At 48.3% G+C, this 21,896-nt stretch overlaps 1 protein-coding gene across 1 annotated transcript in view; it reads right to left on the reverse strand.

The window, feature by feature from the left end:
- The window catches only part of dnah10 (dynein axonemal heavy chain 10), a 320,465-nt gene that overhangs the window by 27,023 nt on the left and 271,546 nt on the right, over positions 1-21,896 (reverse strand). The window contains exons 66-70 of the mRNA XM_072587595.1: positions 18,261-18,534; positions 17,090-17,194; positions 14,651-14,805; positions 1,296-1,450; positions 172-355 (exon numbers count right to left, since the gene is read on the reverse strand). Coding sequence (XP_072443696.1) covers positions 172-355; positions 1,296-1,450; positions 14,651-14,805; positions 17,090-17,194; positions 18,261-18,534 — 873 coding nt within the window. The remainder of the gene's footprint in view (positions 1-171; positions 356-1,295; positions 1,451-14,650; positions 14,806-17,089; positions 17,195-18,260; positions 18,535-21,896) is intronic.

The raw sequence follows: 21,896 nt of genomic DNA on the forward strand, positions 1-21,896 counted from the left end.
AGGGCTGGTGAATTAACACATAAAGTCTGCAGCTGTAGTAACAGAGCTGAGTGATAGTTTATAAAGTGAATCTTAACATAATTAGAATGTATAAATGTTTTAAAATACACACATAGCTTAGTAGAAATAATCAGTTGCCCAATTAAAATTCAATAGACATAATTGATCTACCTTTTCTTGCCCTTGTCCCATAGCAAGGAATTTAAGTCTGCTTGTTCCAAAACCTGACCTCTCAGCCAACTTTAAGAGGTCAGATGCTGGGTCCGAGCCAGGACTCAGGATAAAGACAATGGGAGAATTTGGTGTGCTTTGCTCAAAGATGGCCTCAAAACTAATGACGGGTGGTTGAACAAACCTGGGGAAAATTGAAATGGATTAGATCAGCACTCATTCCTGTTGTAAAAGTGGGTTATTAAAAATTCAAACAATTCTAGTTAACATTTCATTTTTTTCTAAATCAGTTCTGTATTATTACAAAAAGAAGTGCATCTAGTGAGACTAACAAGATGATTGTTATAATGGGGGTATCAGAGTTATTACCACTAAAAAAACAGAAATTAATAAAACCAAATATGGGTTAGAGAGACTTAACTAGCTAAATACAGGGGGACAATTGAAGAGAAACCTTGCTAATTTACTCTGGCGTTAGAAACACACATCTGCACCTTGCCTGTATCTATTAGGTAGAGTGGATTCTAATTGTGTTAAGAAGCTCAGGGACTCAGATTACCTGTTGCCACCTGATATTACTGAACCAACAGCAGGCATCAATACAGTAGAATAACAGCAATCCATACATACTCACTTTAAACAACTAACTCTGCTTCCCAGCGCACAAATTGTATTGTTAACTGGAAAAATAATCAGCAGTTCTAAAAAGGGGTCATTGATGACTTGAAAGGTTTAATCTGACCCTAACTAATCAGAACAGGAAGATCCTAGCTTTGTGTTTGATGCTTCTTTCTCCTACATAAATATCTGAACATGAAAGACTGTAGTATCATCTTTGCAGTAAAACAGAACCCATAACCAGTCACATTGAAAATACTGCAGTTGTATTTACTCCGGGGCAAGAATTTGTGAAAATATAATCTTTTAGATTGTTATAAAATGTAAAGCTGTAAAAACCTTCAATAATCAAAATGTTAATTGTATAAATATCTACCAACATGTTCCAGACACTGCCTTACACAGAAACCTGACCCATTTGATGGTTGTGTTATTGATATTTAATTTTCCTGCAGCTGTAGTGGGATGATTTCTTGAGCAGGTAATGGGGTAATTCAATCACTTACTTTTCTCCCATTGTAATAGTGATGTAATCCATCACTGCACGGTAAACACGATCAACTCGGAAACAACGCAGCAGAAGAAGCTTCTGGAAATCATTCAAAGTGTTTTTGTACTGAAGAGGGAAATCAGCTTGCTCTGGTGCATCAAGGTCATACCACTGGGAGAAAAAGCACAGAATCAAAATACAGAACTATTCACCATCTTATGGAGGTGTGGGGTGTTAGAACTGAAACACTTGGACTCATGGCAAATTAAATGACAATTAACACAAACATTCCAATGTAATCACTGCATTATTAGCATTGCTAAATTAGCACAGTGCTGAGATGCTGCTCACAGCTCTCCAGTGATGAATGTGGTCGTTCCAAATGACCGAGCTTATCCACACCACTCCCCAGGGGGGAGATCAGTGTCCACTCCCCGGAGGGAGATCACTATCCACTCCCCAGGGGGGAGATCACTATCCACTCCCCGGGGGGGAGATCACTGTCCACTCCCCACTCCCCGGGGGGAGATCACTATCCACTCCCCGGGGGGGAGATCACTGTCCACTCCCCGGGGGGGAGATCACTGTCTGTAGGGATGTGTGTGTGAGAGTGTGGTGTTGGTGTGGGTGTGTGTGAGGGGGTGTATATGTGTGGGGGCGTGTGGGTGGTGTATGGGGGAGTGGGGGGGGGGGGGATGTGTGTGTCTGGGTGTGTGTGGCTGTGTGTATGTGTGGGGAGGCTGGGGCGATGTGAGTGTGTGTGTGTGAGGGGCTCTGGTGGGTGTGGGTATGTGTGTTGGGTACGTCGGGGTGTGTATGTGTGGGGGAGGCTGCAGGATGTGGGTGTGAGTGTGGGTGTGTGTGGGTGTATGTGTATGGAGGTTGAGGGTGTGAATGTGAGTGCGTGTGGGTGTATGTGAGTGGCAGTATGGGTGTTTGGGTGTATGTGTGTGGGGAGTGTGTATGTGTTGGAGGGTCTGGGGGATGCGTGTGCGTGTATGGGGGGGTCTGGGTGTGTGTGGGGCATGAGTGTGTGTGTGTTTGTGTGTGCAGGGGGGTGTGTTGGGGGGTCTGGGTATGCGTGGGGTGTGTGTGGATGTGTGCGTGTGTGTGTTTGGGGGTGGGTCTGGGTGTGTGAGGGTGTTTGGGTGTGTGTGGGGTTGTGTGTGGTGGTGGGTGTGTGTGGGGCATGTGGGGGGATGTGGTTTTGTGTGTATGCGGGGGTGTGTGTGTGGGTGTGTGGGTGTGGGTGTGTGTGTGGGGGTCTGTGTGTGTGGAGGGGGTGAGTTGGGTGTATGTGGAGAGGAGCAAGTGGCTGTGTTTGAATGCAGATCTTCATGCTACTAACTGCAGTACCATATCCCGGAGCTGGGGCAGCAGAAGGGAGTTTGGAAGAACTACTCTGTGGTCAGAGTGACCAAGCTGGTTAAAGGCCTCGGGTAAGTTCTCTTAGCAACGGCTGAGCAAAATTTTCGGATCGGCTTGTGGCTTCTTCCTCCCTACCCCCAGGGGCACTGAGAGCTGGGCACGTCGCCTTGAGCTAGCCTCCTGGCAACAGACTGGGATTGCCAAAGCTGCAGGCAGTCTTCATGCTGGAGGCTTCCCCTATCTCTCTCTTTGCGATGCCTCAACTACAGGCTTCACCTCCTTAGAAGCTGCACAGCCTCTTTTTGTTGTCTGCCCAGAAGCTGAGTGTGCACTGTAATTAGCCAATCCAGGAATTGCTGGGTGACTGTTTCTCACTCAGTCCAGATTGTGCCACCCCCACCTGTATTGTTCCTGGAGGTTTGGTCTGGTCCCAAAGGGAACCCCCCCCCCCAACCCCGTCTCACAGTCCGAGCCATCCTGACAAATTGCTCATGACTCCATGTACTCTTGCTGCCATCTGCTGGCGATGCACTGAAACTACAAATCACATCTCGTCAGTACAATGTTAACTCAAATTCATCTGTAATTTTAAATGCACAATTGTACATTTATTGCCTATTGTGGTTGTCATATTGAACAGATACATCGAAATATGCTTGATCAAAACGTCTTCATTTTCAGCGGCAGTGAGAGTGAGGAGCTGAGTGGGAACAGGTAGAGTGAGGAGTGAGGAGCTGAGTGGGAAGGGGAGGGTGAGGAGCTGAGTGGGAAGGGGAGGGTGAGGAGCTGAGTGGGAAGGGGAGAGTGAGGAGCTGAGTGGGAAGGGGAGAGTGAGGAGCTAAGTGCCAGCAGGAAGAGTGAGGAGGTGAATGGGAACAGGGAGAGTGAGGAGCTGAGGGGGAAGGTGGAGGGGGAGGTGCTGAGTAGGAGAGGGAAGAGTGAGGTGCTGAGTGGGAGATTGAGGAGCTGAGTGGGAGAGTGAGGATCTGAGTGGGAATGGGGAGAGTGAGGAGCTGAGTGGGAGTGGGGACTGTGAGGAGTGAGGAGCTGATTGGGAGGGGGAGAGTGAGGAGCTGAGTGGGACAGAGAGGAACTGAGTGGGAGCGGGAATAGTGAGGTGCTGAGGGGGAGAGGGGAGAGTGAGGAGATGAGGGGGAGTGGGGAGAGGGAGGAGCTGAGTGGGAGGGGGGAGGGTGAGGAGCTGAGTTGGAGAGTGAGGAGCTGAGTGGGAAGGGGGAGGGTGGGGAACGGAGTCGGAGTGGGGATGGAGAAGTTTGAGCGGGAGCAGGGAGAGTGAGGAGCTGAGTAGGAGCGGGGAAAGTGAGGATTTGAGTGGGAGGGGAGGGTGAGGAGCTGAGGGGGAGCGGGAGAGTGAGGATTTGAGTGGGAGGTGGGAGGGTGAGGAGCTGAGGGGGAGCGGGAGAGTGAGGATTTGAGTGGGAGGTGGGAGGGTGAGGAGCTGAGTGGGAGAGGGGAAAGTGAGGAGCTGAATGAGAAGGAGAGAGTGAGGTGTGAGCAGGAGCGGGGAGAGTGAGGAGCTAAAAGGGAACGGGGAGAGTGAGGAGCTGAGTGGGAGCAGGGAGAGAGAGAGGCTGAGCGGGAGTGCGGAGTGTGAGGAGCTGAGGGGGATTGGGGAGAGTAAGGAGCTGAGTGGGAGACCGAGAAGCTGAGTGGGAGGGGGGGAGAAAGAGGAATGGAGTGGGAGCAGGGGGAATGAGAAGTGAGTGGGAGAGGGGAAAGTGAGGAGCTGTGTGGGAGAGGGGAGAGTGAGGAGCTGAGGGGGAGGTGGGAGGGTGAGGAGCTGAGTGGGAGAGGGGAGAATGAGGAGCTGAATGGGAGCAGCGACAGTGAGGTGCTGAGTGAGAGCGGGCAGAGTGAGAGGCTGAGCGGGAGTGGGGAGAGTGAGGAGCTGAGTGGGAGCTGGGAGAGTGAGGGGCAGAGTGGGCAGGGGGAGGGTGAGGAGCTGAGTTGGAGAGTGAGGAGCTGAATGAGAACGGGAGACTGAGGTGTGAGCAGGAGTGGGGAGAGTGAGGAGATGAGTTGGGGGGGTGAGGAGCTGAGTGGGACGGGGGGACAAGTCAGAAGCTGAATGGGAGTGGGGGGAGTGAGGGGCAGAGTGAGAGCGGGGAGAGTGAGGAGCTGAGTGGGAGCAGGGAGAGAGAGAGGCTGAGCGGGAGTGCGGAGTGTGAGGAGCTGAGGGGGATTGGGGAGAGTAAGGAGCTGAGGGGGAGACCGAGAAGCTGAGTGGGAGTGGGGGGAGTGAGGGGCAGAGTGAGAGCGGGGAGAGTGAGGAGCTGAATGGGAGTGGGGGGAGTGAGGAGCTGAGTGGGAGTGGGGAGAGTGAGGAGCTGAGGGGGCGTGGGGAGAGTGAGGAGCTGAGGGGGAGTGAGGAGCTGAGGGGGAGTGAGGAGAGTGAGGAGCTGAGGGGGAAGGTGGAGGGCGAGGTGCTGAGTAGGAGAGGGAAGAGTGAGGTGCTGAGGGGGAGCGGGGAGTGTGAGAGGCTGAGCAAAAGTGAGGAGCAGAGTGGGACGGAGGAGGGTGAGGAGCTGAGTGGGAGTGGGGAGAGTGAGGAGCCGAGGGGGAGGGGGGAGAGTGAGGAGGAGGGGGGAGAGTGAGGAATGGAGTGGGAGCGGGGGGAATGAGAAGTGACTGGGAGAGGGGAAAGTGAGGAGCTGAGTGGGATTGAGAAGAGTGAGGAGCTGAGTGGGAGCTGGGAGAGTGAGGGGCTGAGTGGGCAGGGGGAGGGTGAGGAGCTGAGTTGGAGAGTGAGGAGCTGAATGAGAACGGGGAGACTGAGGTGTGAGCAGGAGTGGGGAGAGTGAGGAGATGAGTTGGGGGGGTGAAGAGCTGAGTGGGAGGGGGGACAAGTCAGAAGCTGAATGGGAGTGGGGGGAGTGAGGGGCAGAGTGGGAGGGGGGAGAGTGAGGAGCTGAGTTGGAGAGTGAGGAGCTGAGTGGGAGCAGGGAGAATGAGGAGCTGAGTGGGGGAGAGAGAGGAGCTGAGTGGGAGTGGGGAGAGTGAGGAATGGTGTGGGAGTGGGGGGAATGAGAAGTGACTGGGAGAGGGGAAAGTGAGGAGCTGAGTGGGAGCGGGGAGAGTGAGGAGCTGAGGGCGAGATGGGAGGGTGATTGGGGGGGAGGGTGAGGAGCTGAGTGAGAGGTGGGAGAGTGAGGAGCTGAGTGGGAGTGGGGAGAGTGAGGAGCTGAATTGGAGCAGGGAGAGTGAGAGGCTGAGCGGGAGGGGGGAGTGAGGCGCTGAGTGGGGTTGGAGGGTGAGGAGATGAGTGGGGGTGGAGGGTGAGGAGATGAGTGGGGGTGGAGGGTGAGGAGATGAGTGGGGGTGGAGGGTGAGGAGATGAGTGGGAGAGTGAGAAGCTGAGTGGGAGTGGGGAGAGTGAGGGGTAGAGTGGGCGGAGGGACGGTGAGGAGCTGAGTTGGAGAGTGAGGAGCTGAGTGGGAAGGGGGAGAGTGAGGAGCTGAATGAGAACGGGGAGACTGAGGTGTGAGCAGGAGCGGGGAGAGTGAGGAGATGAGTTGGGGGGGTGAGGAGCTGAGTGGGACGGGGGAAGAGTGAGGAGCTGAGTGGGAGCGGTGAGTGTGAGGGGCAGAGTAGGCGGGGGGAGGGTGAGGAGCTGAGTTAGAGAGTGAGGAGCTGAATGAGAACGGGGAAAGTGAGGAGCTGAGTTGGGGGGGGGGGGGGTGAGGGACTGAGTGGGAGCGGGGAGAATGAGAATTGAGTGGGAGAGGGGAAAGTGAGGACCTAAGTGGGAGTGGGGAGAGTGAGGAGCTAAATGGGAATGGGGAGAGTAAGGAGCTGAGGGGGAGGTGGGAGATTGAGGAGCTGAGTGGGAGCGGGAAGAGTGAGGAGCTGAGTGGGACGGAGGAGGGTGAGGAGCTGAGTGGGACGGAGGAGGGTGAGGAGCTGAGTGGGAGTGGGGAGAGTGAGGAGCTGAGTGGGAGTGAGGATCTGAGGAGGAGGGGAGAGCGGGAGGAGCTGAATGGGAGCAGGGGGAATGAGGAGCTGAGTGGGGGAAAGAGAGGAGCTGAGTGGGAGTGGGGAGAGTGAGGAGCTGAGGGGGAGGGGGGAGAGTGAGGAGCTGATTGGGGGGGAGAGTGAGGAGCTGAGTGGGAGCGGGGAGAGTGAGGAGTTGAGTGGGAGAGTGAGGAGCTGAGGGGGAGGTGGGAGAGTGAGGAGCTGAGGGGGAGGTGGGAGAGTGAGGAGCTGAGGGGGAGATGGCAGAGTGAGGTGCGGAATGGGAGAGGGGAGAGTGAGCAGCTGATTGGGAGAGGGGAGAATGAGGAGCTGAATGGGAGCACCGAGAGTGAGGTGCTGAGTGGGAGCGGGCAGAGTGAGAGGCTGAGCGGGAGTGGGGAGAGTGAGGAGCTGAGTGGGATTGGGAAGAGTGAGGAGCTGAGGGCGAGGTGGGAGGGTGATTGGGGGGGAGGGTGAGGAGCTGAGTGAGAGGTGGGAGAGTGAGGAGCTGAGTGGGAGTGGGGAGAGTGAGGAGCTGAATTGGAGCAGGGAGAGTGAGAGGCTGAGCGGGAGGGGGGAGGGTGAGGAGCTGAGTGGGAGAGCGAGAAGCTGAGGGGGAGTGGGGAGAATGAGGAATGGAGTGGGAGCAGGGGGAATGAGAAGTGACTGGGAGAGGGGAAAGTGAGGAGCTGAGTGGGAGCGGGGAGAGTGAGGAGCTGAGGGCGAGGTGGGAGGGTGATTGGGGGGGAGGGTGAGGAGCTGAGTGAGAGTGGGGAGAGTGAGGAGCTGAATTGGAGCAGGGAGAGTGAGAGGCTGAGCGGGAGGGGGGAGGGTGAGGAGCTGAGTGGGAGAGAGAGGAGCTGAATGAGAACGGGGAGACTGAGGTGTGAGCAGGAGTGGGGAGAGTGAGGAGATGAGTTGGGGGGGTGAGGAGCTGAGTGGGAGGGGGGACAAGTCAGAAGCTGAATGGGAGTGGGGGGAGTGAGGGGCAGAGTGGGAGGGGGGAGAGTGAGGAGCTGAGTTGGAGAGTGAGGAGCTGAGTGGGAGCAGGGAGAATGAGGAGCTGAGTGGGGGAGAGAGAGGAGCTGAGTGGGAGTGGGGAGAGTGAGGAATGGAGTGGGAGCGGGGGGAATGAGAAGTGACTGGGAGAGGGGAAAGTGAGGAGCTGAGTGGGAGCGGGGAGAGTGAGGAGCTGAGGGCGAGATGGGAGGGTGATTGGGGGGGAGGGTGAGGAGCTGAGTGAGAGGTGGGAGAGTGAGGAGCTGAGTGGGAGTGGGGAGAGTGAGGAGCTGAATTGGAGCAGGGAGAGTGAGAGGCTGAGCGGGAGGGGGGAGTGAGGCGCTGAGTGGGGGTGGAGGGTGAGGAGATGAGTGGGGGTGGAGGGTGAGGAGATGAGTGGGGGTGGAGGGTGAGGAGATGAGTGGGAGAGTGAGAAGCTAAGTGAAAAGTGGGAGGGTGAGGAGCTGAGTGGTGGAGGGGAGTTTGAGGAGCTGAGGGGGAGCGGGGAGAGTGAGGAACGGAGTGTGGGGGAGGGTGAGGAGCTGAGTGGGATCGGGAAGAGTGAGGAGATGAGTGGGAGAGTGAGGAGCTGAGTGGGAGTGGGGAGAGTGAGGGGTCGAGTGGGCGGAGGGAGGGTGAGGAGCTGAGTTGGAGAGTGAGGAGCTGAGTGGGAAGGGGGAAAGTGAGGAGCTGAATGAGAACGGGGAGACTGAGGTGTGAGCAGGAGCGGGGAGAGTGAGGAGATGAGTTGGGGGGGGTGAGGAGCTGAGTGGGACGGGGGAAGAGTGAGGAGCTGAGTGGGATTGGGGAGAGAGAGGAGCTGATTGGGAGAGGGGAGAGTGAGGATCTGAGTGGGATTGGGGAGAGAGAGGAGCTGATTGGGAGAGGGGAGAGTGAGGATCTGAGTGGGAGAGTGAGGAGCTGAGTGGGAGCAGGGACAGTAAGGAGCTGTGGGATTGGGGAGAGTGAGGAGCTGAGTGGGAGTGGGGAGAGTGAGGAACTAAATGGGAACGCGGAGAGTGAGGAGCTGAGTGGGAGTGGGGAGAGTGAGGAACTAAATGGGAACGCGGAGAGTGAGGAGCTGAGTGGGAGCAGGGAGAGAGAGAGGCTGAGCGGGAGTGCGGAGTGTGAGGAGCTGAGGGGGAGTGAGGAGCTGAGTGGGAGGGAGGAGGGTGAGGAGCTGAGTGGGAGCGGGGAGAGTGAGGAGCTGAGTGGGAGGAGAGTGAGGAGCTGAGGGGGAGGAGAGTGAGGAGCTGAGTGGGAGTGGGGAGAGTGAGGAACTAAATGGGAATGCGGAGAGTGAGGAGCTGAGTGGGAGGAGAGTGAGGAGCTGAGTGGGAGAGGGGAAAGTGAGGAGCTGAGTGGGAGGGGGGAGAGTTAGGAGCTGAATGGGAGAGGGGAAAGTGAGGAGCTGAGTGGGAGGGGGGAGAGTTAGGAGCTGATTGGGAGAGGGGAGAGTGAAGATATTAGTGGGAGAGTGAGGAGCTGAGTGGGAGGGGGGAGAGTGAAGATATTAGTGGGAGAGTGAGGAGCTGTGTGGGAGTGGGGAGAGCAAGGAGCTGAGTGGGAGAGTGAGGAGCTGAGTGGGAGGGGGGAGAGTTAGGAGCTGAGTGGGAGTGGTTGAACATCACTCTTGGAAGGTGAACCCAAGACATTACACAATTGGTGTCTCCCATCAGCCCTCCTCCTCTCACTAAACAAAAAGACTGGTGTGTTGATGAGGTACAGTTAGTCCACTTTTTTTATCATATGATTGGTATAAATTCTTTGTCTTTTTCCTTTTTCATTTATCTATTATTTATATTTTATAGTTGGACTCAGTTAAGTTTAAAATTAAAAATGGCAGGAGATCACATAACCATGTTATGTTCCTCTTGCTCAATGTGGGAGCTCAGGGACGTGGCTGATGTCCCCGATTCCTTCACATGCAGAAGGTGTGTCCAGCTGCAGCTCTTATTAGACCCCGTGATGGCTCTGGAGCTCCGGATGGACTCATTTTGGAGTATCCGTGATGCTGAGGAAGTTGTGGATAGCATGTTTAGTGAATTGGTCACACTGCAGGTTAGAATTGTTGAGGGAAAAAGGGAATGGGTGACCAAAAGGCAGAGAAAGAGCAGGAAGGCAGTACAGGTGTCCCCTGAGGTCATCTCCTTCCAAAACAGGTATACTGTTTTGGATACTGTTGGGGGAGATGGCTCACCAGGGGAAGGCAGCAGTAGTCAGGTTCATGGCACCGTGGCTGGCCCTGCTGTACGGAAGGGCTATAAAAAGAGTTGAAGGGTTTTAGTCATAGGGGATTCAATTGAAAGGGGTGTAGATAGGTGGTTCTGTGATTGAAAATGAGACTCCCTCATGGTATATTGCCTGCCAGGTGCATGGGCCAGGGATGTTTCCGATTGGCTGCAGGACATTCTGAAGGGAGAGGGTGAACAGCCAGCTGTCATGGTACATACAGGCACCAGTGATATAGGTAAAGAATTGAGGAGCCACAAGCAGAAATTTAGGGAGTTAGGAGCCAAGTTTAACGTAGGACCTCAGTGTCATGTGCTAGTCAGACTAAAAATGAAAGGAGGGGTAGCAAGGTGGCTCAGTGGTTAGCAATGCTGCCTCACAGTGCCAGGACCTGGGTTCAATTCCAGCCTCGGGTGTGGAGTTTGCATGTTTTCTGGGTGGGTTTCCTCTCACAGTCCAAAGATGTACAGGGTAGGTGAATTGGCTAAGCTAAATTGCCAATAGAGTTCAGGGAGGTATAGGTTAGGTGCATTAGTCGGGGCTAAATGCAGAGTAATAGAGTAGGGGTAATGGGTCTAGGTGGGATACTCTTCAGAGGGTTGGTGTGGACTTGTTGGGCCAAAATGACCTGTTTCCACACTGTAGGGATTCTATGAAGAATAGGCAGGATGAATGCTTAGCTTGAGAGATGGTGCAGGAGGGATAGATTCAGATTTCTGGGACATTGGGACTGGTTCTGGGGGAGGTAGGACTATTAGAGATTGGACGGTCTACACCTGGGCCAGACTGGAACCAATGGCCTTGGGGGTGCATTTGCTAACGCTGTTGGGGAGGGTTTAAACTAATGTAGCAGGAGGATGGGAACCAAATGAGGAAGTTCATGGACAGAAAGGAGGTAGTAACTAAAGCCTATAAGGAACAAGATAATGAAGTCAGTGTGACTGAGAATAATAGGCAGGGAGCAGATGATGAACACAAAGGGACTGGTGGTCTGAGGTGCATTTGTTTTAATGCAAGATGTATAGTAGGTAAGGCAGATGAACCCAAGGCTTGGATTAGAACCTGGGGAGTATGATTTATTGATATTACTGAGGCTTGGTTAAGGGAAGGGCATAATTGACAACTAAATATCCCAGGATATTGACGCTGCAGGCAAGACATATAGGGAAGTAAAAGGGGTGGAGGAGTTGCATTACTGGTCACAGCTGGGCTGAAGGAGGGCACTAAGGAGGACTCGAGCAATATGAGCAGAGGTCAGATAGGAAGGGTGAAGTAACAATGTTGGGGCTGTACTACAGGCCTCCCAGCAGCAAGTGTGCAATAGAGGTACAAATATGTAAACAGATTATGAAAAGATGTAGGAGCAACAGGGTAGTGGTGATAGGAGATTTTAATTTTCCCAACATTGACTGGGATTCACTTAATGTTAGAGATCTGCAACTATACAAAACACTGGTGTGGCCACACTTGGAATATTGCGTACAGTTCTGGTCCCCATATCTCGGGAAGGATGAGGAAGTATTGGAAAAGGTGCAGAGGAAGGCTGACAGACTTGAACCTGTCCTCATTGGCAAGAAGAAGGCTACGAGGGGATTTGACAGAGACATACAAGATGATCAGAGGATTAGATAGGGTAGGCCGTGAAAGTCTTTTTCCTAGGGTGATTGCTTCAGCTTGTATGAGGGGGCATAACTACAAATTGAGGGGTGATAGATTTAAGACAAATGTCAGAGCAGGTTCTTTACACAGAGAGTGGTAAGGGCATGAAATGCACTACCTGCTAATGTAGTTAACTCAGCCACATTAGGAAGATTTAAACAATCCTTGGATAAGCACATGGATGATTTTGGGATAGTGTAGAGGGACGAGCTGAGAATAGTTCACAGGTCGGCGCAACATCGAGGGCCAAAGGGCCTGTTCTGCGCTGTATTGTTCTATGTTCTATATTCTATGTTCTATCTAGATGGAGTAGAATTTGTATGGAGCATCCAGGAGGATTTTCGAGAGCAGTATATAAATAGTCCAACTCGGGAAGGGGCCATACTGGACCTGGTGTTGGGGATTGAGCCCTGCCAGTGGGTGAAGTTTCAATCGGGGATTACTTTGAGAATAGTGATCACAATTCTGTAAGTTTTAGAATACTTATGAACAAAGATGAGAGCAGTCCTAAAGGAAGGGTGCTAAATTGGGGGAAGGCCATCTATTCCAAAATTCATTTTGATTAGAATGCATCAGACATGTCCATGTGAAAATGAGGGATAGAAATGGCAAGATTAGGGAACCATGGATGACAGGTAAAATTGTGAGACTAGCAAAGAGGAAAAAGGAAGCATACATAAGGTCTAGGTGACTGAAGACAGACAATGCTTTGGAAGAATATAGGGATTATAGGACCAATCCTAAACATGGAATTAAGAGGGCTAAAAGGGGTCATGAAATATCTTTAGCAAACAGGCTTAAGGAAAAATCGCAAAACCTTTTATTCATACACAAGGAACGAGAGGGTAACTAGGGAAAGCGTTGGTCCACTCGAGGACAAAGGAGGAAAGTAATGCGTGGAGTCAGAGAAAATGGGTGAGATTCTTAATGAGGACTTTGCATCAGTATTCACCGAGGAGAGGGATATGACGGATATTGACGTTAGGGATAGATGTCTGATTATTCAAGGTCAAGTCGGCATAAGGAAGGAGATAGTGTTGGGGAATTCTAAAAGGCGTTAAGGTGGACAAGTCCCCAGGTTACGGTGGGATCTATCCCAGGCTACTGAGGGAAGTGAGAGAGAAACTAGCTGGGGCTTTAACAGATATCTTTGCAGCATCCTTGAACATGGATAAGGCCTCAGAGGACTGGAGAATTGCTAATGTTGTCCTCTTGTTTAAGAAGGGTAGCAGGGATAATGTAGGCAACTATAGACCGGTGAGTCTGATGTCAATGGTAGGGAAGCTGCTGGAGAAGATAGTGAGAGATAGGATCTATTCCCATTCGAAAGAAAATGGGCTTATCAGTGACAGACAGTATTATTTTGTGCAGGGAAGGTCACGTCTTACCAACTTAATAGAATTCTTTGAGGAAGTGGCGGAGTTGATTAATGAGTAAAGGGCTGCAGATGTCATATACATGGACTTCAGTAAGGCATTTGATAAGGTTCTCCATGGTAGGCTGATGGAGAAAGTGAAGTTGCATAGGGTCCAGGGTGTACTGACTAGATGACTGGGCAGCAGGAGACAGAGAGTAGCAGTGAAAGGGAGTTTCTCAAAATGGAGATATGTGACCAGTGGTGTTCCACAGGGATCCATGCTGGGACCACTGTTGTTTGTGATATACATAAATGATCTGGAGGAAGGTATAGGCAGTCTGATTAGCAAGTTTGCAGATGACACTAAGATTAGTGAAGTAGCAGATAGTGAAGGGGACTGTCAGAGAACGCAGCAGAATATAGATAGATTGGGGAGTTGGATGGAGTTCAATCCGGGCAAATGTGAGGTGATGCATTTTGGAAGATCCAATTCAAGAGCAAACTATACGGTAAATGGAAAAGCCCTGGGGAAAATTAATGAACAGAGAGATCTGGGTGTTCAGGTCATTGTTCCCTGAAGGTGACAACGCAGATCGATAGAGAGGTCAAGAAGGCATACAGCATGCTTTCCTTCATCGGACAGGGTATTGAGTACAAGAGTTGGCAGGTCATGTTACAGTTGTATAGGACTTAGGATTGGCTACATTTGGAATACTGCGTACAGTTCTGGTCGCCACACTACCAAATGGATGTGGATGCTTGGACAGGGTGCAGAGGAGGTTCCCCAGGATGTGGCTAGTATGGAGGGTGCTAGTAATGAGGAGAGGTTGAGTAGATTAGGATTATTTTCATTAGAAAGACGGAGGTTGAGGGGGGACCTGATTGAGGTCTCCAAAATCATGAGAGTTATAGACAGGGTGAATCGCAAAAAACTTTTTCCCGGAGTGAGGTCTCAATTACTAGGGGTCATGAGTTCAAGGTAAAAGGGCAAAAGTTTGGGGGAGATATGCATTGAAGGTTCTTTACGCAGAGGCTGGTGGGTACCTGGAAGGCGTTTCCAGCAGAGGTGGTAGAGGTGGGCACAACAGCATCATTAGACAGATACATGAATGGGCAGTGAGCAGAGGGATACAGATCCTTAGAAATAGGCGACAGGTTTAGATAGAGGATCAGGATTAGCACAGGCTTGGAGGGTTGAAGGGTCTGTTCCTGTGCTTTAATGTTCTTTGTTCTAAAAGGAAAAGTGTAATATTTTGTCTATCATCAAGGTATCGCACTATAATCCAATAAGTAGTATTCACCATTTTTTAGGTCTGAAAAGATAACCTTTGGAGTGGAATAAAGCTTTAACCTGGCACTGTACAGCATTGTGCACTGTTGCTATCAAGCACCAGATTGCAGTGCACTGCTGGCACTACCATTCAGTGATATGAGACACTGGGGAGAAAACAAACCAAATCTCACCTCAAATCCTGTTGAACAGCTGCACTATGAGACACATAAAAGGAGGAATGATAGTTTTAAAGGATCCAGCTATTACTGGTAATATGATGAGCTCAGTTCCCATTCTCAACTGTGTTCATTTCAAAATTCTGCAGTGTTTCCCATTACACAGGAATGGGAGCTGGACAATCAGTCCCTTCAATTGTTCCATCATCGAACTAGATCATTGGTGACCTGCACCTTAACTCCTGTTGTTTGTGCTTCATGAACCATTGGGACCATAATTTATTTCATTGTATTCATTATACGGCTTTTGAAGTGACAGTGAGTTCATCACTTACAACTTGCCAATCTGTCTGATGCATCTGCAAATCATCTGGAAGTGTTCCAAACTTCTCTGGGAAAGCCTCTGCTAGACGGATAATATCCTCCCAGCCTTGGTCTGGGAGCCAAGGGCATGGTTTTGCTCGCTTGCTTTTTTCCAGAGAAATGTTTCCTGTGAAAAGTGTGGTAGAGCTAATTGTAAATGACATCATGCACCACTCTGTATCTGACCTCATTAATTAAACATTCAGCTGACTGGGGAGCAGTTTTATCAGTCTGATGTTAAACACTCCCTTAAATTATGGCAGGCTTGCCCATGGCATTTAAACACCAGATTCCTATGTATTGACTTTAGCTCTGTTTTAAACACTATGATTCCAACAAAACACATCTCCAAATTCTTATCTCACCTGATGAAGGAGCAGCGCTCCAAAAGCTTCTGATTTCAAATAAACTTGTTGAACTATAACCTGGTGTCATGTGACTTGTGACCTTTCACATCCCTATCCAACAATGGCAGCACCACATCCAAACTCCAAGACTTAGGACTCTGCTACCCCTCTGCAACTGGATTCTTGACTTGCTAATCCACAAACTTCAGTCATTAAGGTCAGGCAACCACACTGCCTCCATGATAATCCTCAACACCAACACCCCGCAAGGCTGCGTACTCATCCCTTTACTATGCTCCTCATACACTCATGACTCTGTGGCCAAATTCAGTTGGAACTCCATTGCTGATGACACCACCGTAGTGGGTCTGATCTCAAACAACAACAAGACGGAATACAGGAAGGAGATAGAGCACTTAGTGGAATGGTGCGAAGACAATAATCTCTCCCTCAATGTCAGCAAAATGAAGGAGCTGGATATCGACTTCAGCAAGCAGAATGGAGGACATGGTCCTGTCTGTATTAATTGAGGTGGAGGTAGTCAAAGCTTCAAGTTCCTAGAAGTAAATATCATCAATGATCTATCCTGGTCCATTCATGTTGAATAATAGAATTTCTACCAGTGCAGAAAGAGGCCATTTGGCCCATCGAGCATGCATCAACCTTCTGAACAGCATCCCACCCAGAACCAGTAACCTACTCTATCCCTGTAACCCAGCATTTACCATGGCTAATCCACCTAGCCTGCATGTCACTGTACACGATGGTGCAATTCAGCATGGTGAATCCACCTAACCTGTGCATCTTTGGACTTTGGGAGAAAATTGGAGCACCTGGCAGAAACCCACACAGACACAGGGAGAACATGCAAACTCCATACAGCCAGTCACCCAAAGCTATAATTGAACTTGGGTCCCTGGTGCTACAAAGTAGCAGTGCTAACCACTGTGATACTGTGCCACCGTAGAAAGCACACCAACACCTCTACTTCTTAGAAGGCTAAGAAAATTAAGCATGTCCATAATGACACTTACTTATTTTTATAGATGCAGCAAAGAAAGCATACATCACAGCTTGGTGTGGCAACTGGTTTGCCCAACACTGCAAGAAATTACAATTTGTGAATATGAGTCCCTCACGAAATCCAACCTTCCTTTCTTGACTCCATCTACACTTTCCGCTGCCTCAGGAAAGCAGCCAATATAATCAAAGACCCCTCCCACCTCGGTATACTCTCTTCCACTCTCTTCCATCAGGCAGAAAATACAAACGTTTGAAAACACATTCCTACAGATTCAAAGCTTCTTTCTTACTGTTATCAGCCTTATGAATGAGTCTCTCATATATTAAAGTTGATCTTTCTCTGAACTTTCTCTGTAGCTGTAACACTATATTCTGCATTGTGTTCTGTGACCCTGATGTATTTATGTAAGATATGATTTGTCTGGTTAGCACACAAAACAGTACTTCTCACTGTATCTCGGTACATGTGACAATAATAAAACAAATCAAATCTGTGGGGCTTAGGGGTTTCCAGCCGGCAAATGGAAGCAACTTCTGGTGAGGCATGACTTTGGCATTGAGGCCCATGTTTCACAGAGATGTTTGCCAGTTAGATCTTAACTGGTTTATTGAAGCTCAATCAAATAAGCTTTCTTATTGGTGAGAGTGGCAAGTCAGTTGTTGTGGAACATGGCTAGTCCACACGTGGTGCCCTGAGCAGCAAATCTTAGCCACTGCTCCAGTACAAGGCAGCACAAGCATTCTTTGATTGACCTTGACCTCAAGCCTGACTCCAGAGCATTGATCACATGATCTAGACTGACTGGATCAACACTGAGGGAGTGCTGCACTGTTGAACGATCAGTACTGAGGGAGTGCGGCACTGATGGAGGGTCAGTGCTGAGGGAGAGCTGCAGCCTTAAAAGGTCAGTACTGAGATAATGCCATGCTGTCCATTACGTGGAAGCATCATGCTGGATTATTATGAATTTGCAATTAATAAGTCAATTACAAGTACAATTAACAACCAGAAAAACATATCATTTTTGCTTGTAAACTTACCTTTCAAAAAAAATTCCAGTTCTTCCTGAGGAATCCGATGTTCCGCCTGCTCAATCTTTATTGTCATGTTGAATGAGAAAAGTAATTTATGTCGCTCAAACAGACCTGGAATGAGAAGGAGAAATTAAAATAATTGTACAGCTGCTTTTCTGCTTTCAGCAAGTGAAGGCTGCAAGTACTGTAGAAAGAATTACTTTTCTATTGAGTTGCAACATCAAATATGCCAGGGTCAAGTGAACAGGAGAACGGGGTTAAACTTTCCACTTTGGATGCAATCAGTGGTTTCAACTGCACCTGTTTTAAAGTATCATCTTTCTTGCAAGTTTATTGCTCACAAATTTATAAAGTTTGACATGGAGCAGTGTAACCGGGCAATTTAAAGCAATTTTGTAGAAATATTTTGCATTAAAATATCCTCTGATATATTGATGTTTGGTAACACTTATTTACTACAGCTGTAAATGGGTTTATCACAAAAATAAGCATTTTAATCCCAGTGTCAGCATCAATCTCTGAGTAACTTGATTTTAAATAATGTCTTTTTAAACTCTCTTTTACATTCAAAAGGATTATCTAGTTAGATTGGGGAAAAGTGTCAAAATTTCAGAAACTTTTTAAAAAGTCTTTCAAATATTATTCAAAAATTACTTGTGCTGTTTATGGGTCTACCTACAGCACAGGGACTGCAGCAGTTCAAAAAGGCAGCTTCCCCCACCCAACCTTCTCAGGGCAACTAGGGATAGGCAATGATGCTGTCCAGCCAGTGACACCCACATCCCCTGAATGAATAAAAAAACCTCCCCTGGCCAATCCGTATAAGTGGTACAGGCTAGAGTCAGAGGAATGTGAAACTGGAAGCATTGAAGAGACACTGCAGGCAAGACTGCAACCATGGAGGATTTAACCATTACAATCAGAATATTAAGTTCTGGACAATTGGAAGCCACTGTAGGACAAAGGAATGAGCTGGTGGAACAGCATATGAGAAAATACCAGCACAGAGCTTCAGACAAACTCAAGTTTAAAGAAAGTGGCAAAAGGTGTCACTTATGGAACAATGAGCCAATGCAATTTAACTCATAATTGGTCACGCTCAGTTCAGTTAGTATTTGAAACCTGCATTTTCAGTTAAACAATATCTGCATAAAGACTGTAATTCAATGTCACTGACCTGTGCAGCCATAGTTGTACATATTAAGGGTCAGTGCTTTCATGATGTTCCTCAGTCGCTTTTGAAGTATAGAATCAGGCAAAGATTTACGCAGAGATAAATCAAAGACTTCAAGGAATGATGCCAAAGAATATTGGTACATGCTATTAACAACTGCCATCTCTGCTAGGACAAAAAACAAAATTGCACCCCTCTTGGCTGCTGGTCGATATCCATCACGTAACTTGTCAATATCTATTGCAGTTTTTTCAGCTAGTACTAGTTTCTCCATCACCTGCCAAAAGGGAACAGTTTATACCAGCTTTATATTTATCAAACAAACAGATGAGAGAGACTAATATTACATGATCTTTTATGAATTCTAAACACAACTTAGTCAAGTTGACAGATCATTAAAATGAGAGCACACACACAAATAAGGCAGCAAAAGCTACTTGAGCCTTGTCCACCAATTTACTCGTCACAGATGTATCATCCATGACATATTGTTAAGAGAGACCACTACACAGTCCTTAGGAGAAAGTGAGGACTGCAGATACTGGAGATCAGAGCTGGAAAATGTGTTGATGGAAAAGCACAGCAGGTCAGGCAGCATCAAAGGAGCAGGAGAATCGATGTTTCGGGCATAAGCCCTTCTTCAGGCTTATGCCCGAAACGTTGATTCTCCTGCTATTTTGATGCTGCCTGACCTTCTGCGCTTTTCCAGCAACACATTTTTCAGCACTACACAGTCCTTGTTGAGATGCAATCCTATCTTCACATTGATGATAGCTTTTTATCATGTGCCACCACCTTATTAAATGTAAACTTCATACAGATATAACAGGACAAAAAAATAGGTATCCGTGAGGCACTATGGGTCAACAGCAAGTGCAGAATTGTATTCAACCACAATGTGCAGCACCATGGCCCACTCTACCATCACCATCAAAGTGGGAGATTAACTCGGATGTAAACATTGTATTTTACTTAGTTTTCAATCATGCAATGAATTGGACAAAGGGCTGCTTCACAACAAAGGACAGAAGAAGGACTGGCATGCTCTGAAAGAAAACATTGCTGAAACGTATTGTGTGCAATGTTTACACTGTTGCTTTGCAAGCAGTGAAGGATGGTGTACATAGGTACATGCACCAGAGTGTGAATCCAAAGTGAGATTCAAAAGAACATAAGAACCAGGAGTAGGAGTAGGCCATCTGGCCCTTTGAGCTTGTTCTGCCAATTCAATTAGATCTGCCTGTTCAATTAGATCATGGCTGATCATCGCGTGGCCTCAGCTTCCTTACGCACCATCTCACCATAACCCTTAATTCCAATACTGTCCAAAGATTATCTATCTTAGCTTTAAAAACATCCAATGAGGTAGCCTTAATTGCTTCACTGGGCAAGGAATTCCATAGATTCACAACCCTCTGGGTGAAGAAGTTCCTTCTCATTTGGTCCTAAATCTGTTCCCCCTAATTTTCAGGCTGTGCCCTCTTATTCTAGTTTCACCTGCCAGTGGAAACATCCTCTCTATGTCTATCTTATCTATTCCCTTCATAATTTTATATGTTTCCATAAGATCCCCCCTCATTCTTCTAAATTCCATTAAATATAACCCCAGTTTACTCAGTCTCTCCTCATCAACTCTGAATCAAATCTCCTCTGCATCCCCTCTAGTGCCAATACATCCTTTCTCAAGTAAGGAGACTAAAACTACACACAGTACTCCAGGTGTGGCCTCACCAGCACCCTGTACAGCTGAAACATAACCTCTCTACTTTTAAACTCAATCCCTTTAGCAATAAAGAACAAAATTCCATTTGCCTTCCTAATTACTTGTTGCACCTGCAGACTAACCCTCTGTGATTCATGCACAAGGACACCCAGGTCCCTCTGCACAGCAGGATGCTGCAATTTTTTACCATTCAACTAATTGTCCTTTTTACTGTTATTCCTACCAAAATGGATGACTTCACATTTACCAACATCGTACTCCATCTGCCAGACCTTTGCCCACTCACACAAACTATCTATGTCTCTTTGCAAGCTTTCACAGTCCTCTGCACACTTTGTCATCTGCAAACTTTGATGCACAATATGTGGTCCACAACTCCAAATCATCTATGTAAATTGTGAATAATTATTCCCTGAGGCACACCATTAGTCACTGACTGCCAACCAGAAAAGCATTCTTTGCTTCCTGGTAGTTAAACAATCCTCTAACCATGCTATTACACTGCTCTTAATGCTTTGCATTTTATCTAATGCAGCAGTTTTTGTGTGGCACCTTGTTGAATGCCTTTTTGAAATCTAGATACGCCACATCTACTGGGTCCCTGTTGTCCACCATATCCATCATGTCTTCACAGAATTTCAGTAGATTAATTAAGCATGACTTCTCCTTCATGAACCTAATGGGACTATTTCTATCTAGATGCCTTACTATTTCTTCCTTGATAATAGACTCAAGCATTTTCTCCCCTACAGAACTTAAGCAGAACTGGTCTATAATTCCCTATCTTTTTTCTATCTCTTTATTAAACACTGGCATCACATTTGCTGTTTTCCAATCTGCTGGACCTGCCCCAGATTACAGTGAACTTTGGAAAATTACCACAAGTGCATATGCTATTCCTCCTGCCATCTCGTTTAGCACCCTGGGATACATTCCATCAGGGCCAGGAAACCTGTCTACCTTAAGTTCCATTAGCTTGCTCAACATACTTCTTTCATAATAATAATTGTTTCCAGGTCCTCACCTACCTTCATTTCTTTGTCAATTACTGGCATGTTATTTGTGTCCTCCACTATGAAGACCGACACAAAACACCTGTTCAATGCCTCGACCATTTCCTCATATCCCATTTAGCTGGCAAAAGATTGCTAACTTGTTTGTAGAATTGTGATCAGTTGTGGATGCCAAAGGTCATCAACCTGACAATAATTCTGATTGGCTCCTGCATATGTGAACAGCATGTAAGTGTGAGTGATATAGCAAGTAGTCCCCCAGACATCAGAAGGGAAAGTAGTGTCTCTGTCTCCCCAGTAAAATACCTGAAGCTAAAGAAAGCTTTTTTTTTCCCCAATACATGCTGTAAACTGCTGTTTTTAACTAAGTCAGAGGCTTTAAAATTTGTTGCTTGCAATTTTAGAGATTTGTAGTCCAGGTTGTGCATCAGGTTGTAAGTTTGCTCACGAAGCTGGTAGGCTTGTATTGGATGTAAGTTTGCTCGCTGAGCTGGAAGGTTCATTTTCAGATGTTTTATCACCATACTAGGTAATATCTTCAGTGAGCCTCTGGACAAAGCATGATTCCTGCTTTCTATTTATATCTTTTCTTTGGGTTGGTGATGTCATTTCCTGTGGTGATATAATTTCCTGTTCTTTTTCTCAGGGTGTGGTAAATCGGGTCCAAGACAATGTGTTTGTTGATAGAGTTCCGGTTGGAATGCCATACTTCTAGGAATTCTCATGTGTGTCTCTGTTTGGCTTGTCCTAGGATGGAATTGTTGTCCCAGTCGAAGTGGTGTCCTTCCTCATCTGTATGTAAGGATATTAGTGAGAGAGGGTCATGTCGTTTTGTGGCTAGTTGATGTTCATGGATCCTGGTGGCTAGTTTTCTGCCTGTTTGTCCAATATAGTGTTTGTTAC

This window comes from Chiloscyllium punctatum, chromosome 17 (assembly GCF_047496795.1).
Source record: "Chiloscyllium punctatum isolate Juve2018m chromosome 17, sChiPun1.3, whole genome shotgun sequence".
NCBI classification, from domain to species: domain Eukaryota; kingdom Metazoa; phylum Chordata; class Chondrichthyes; order Orectolobiformes; family Hemiscylliidae; genus Chiloscyllium; species Chiloscyllium punctatum.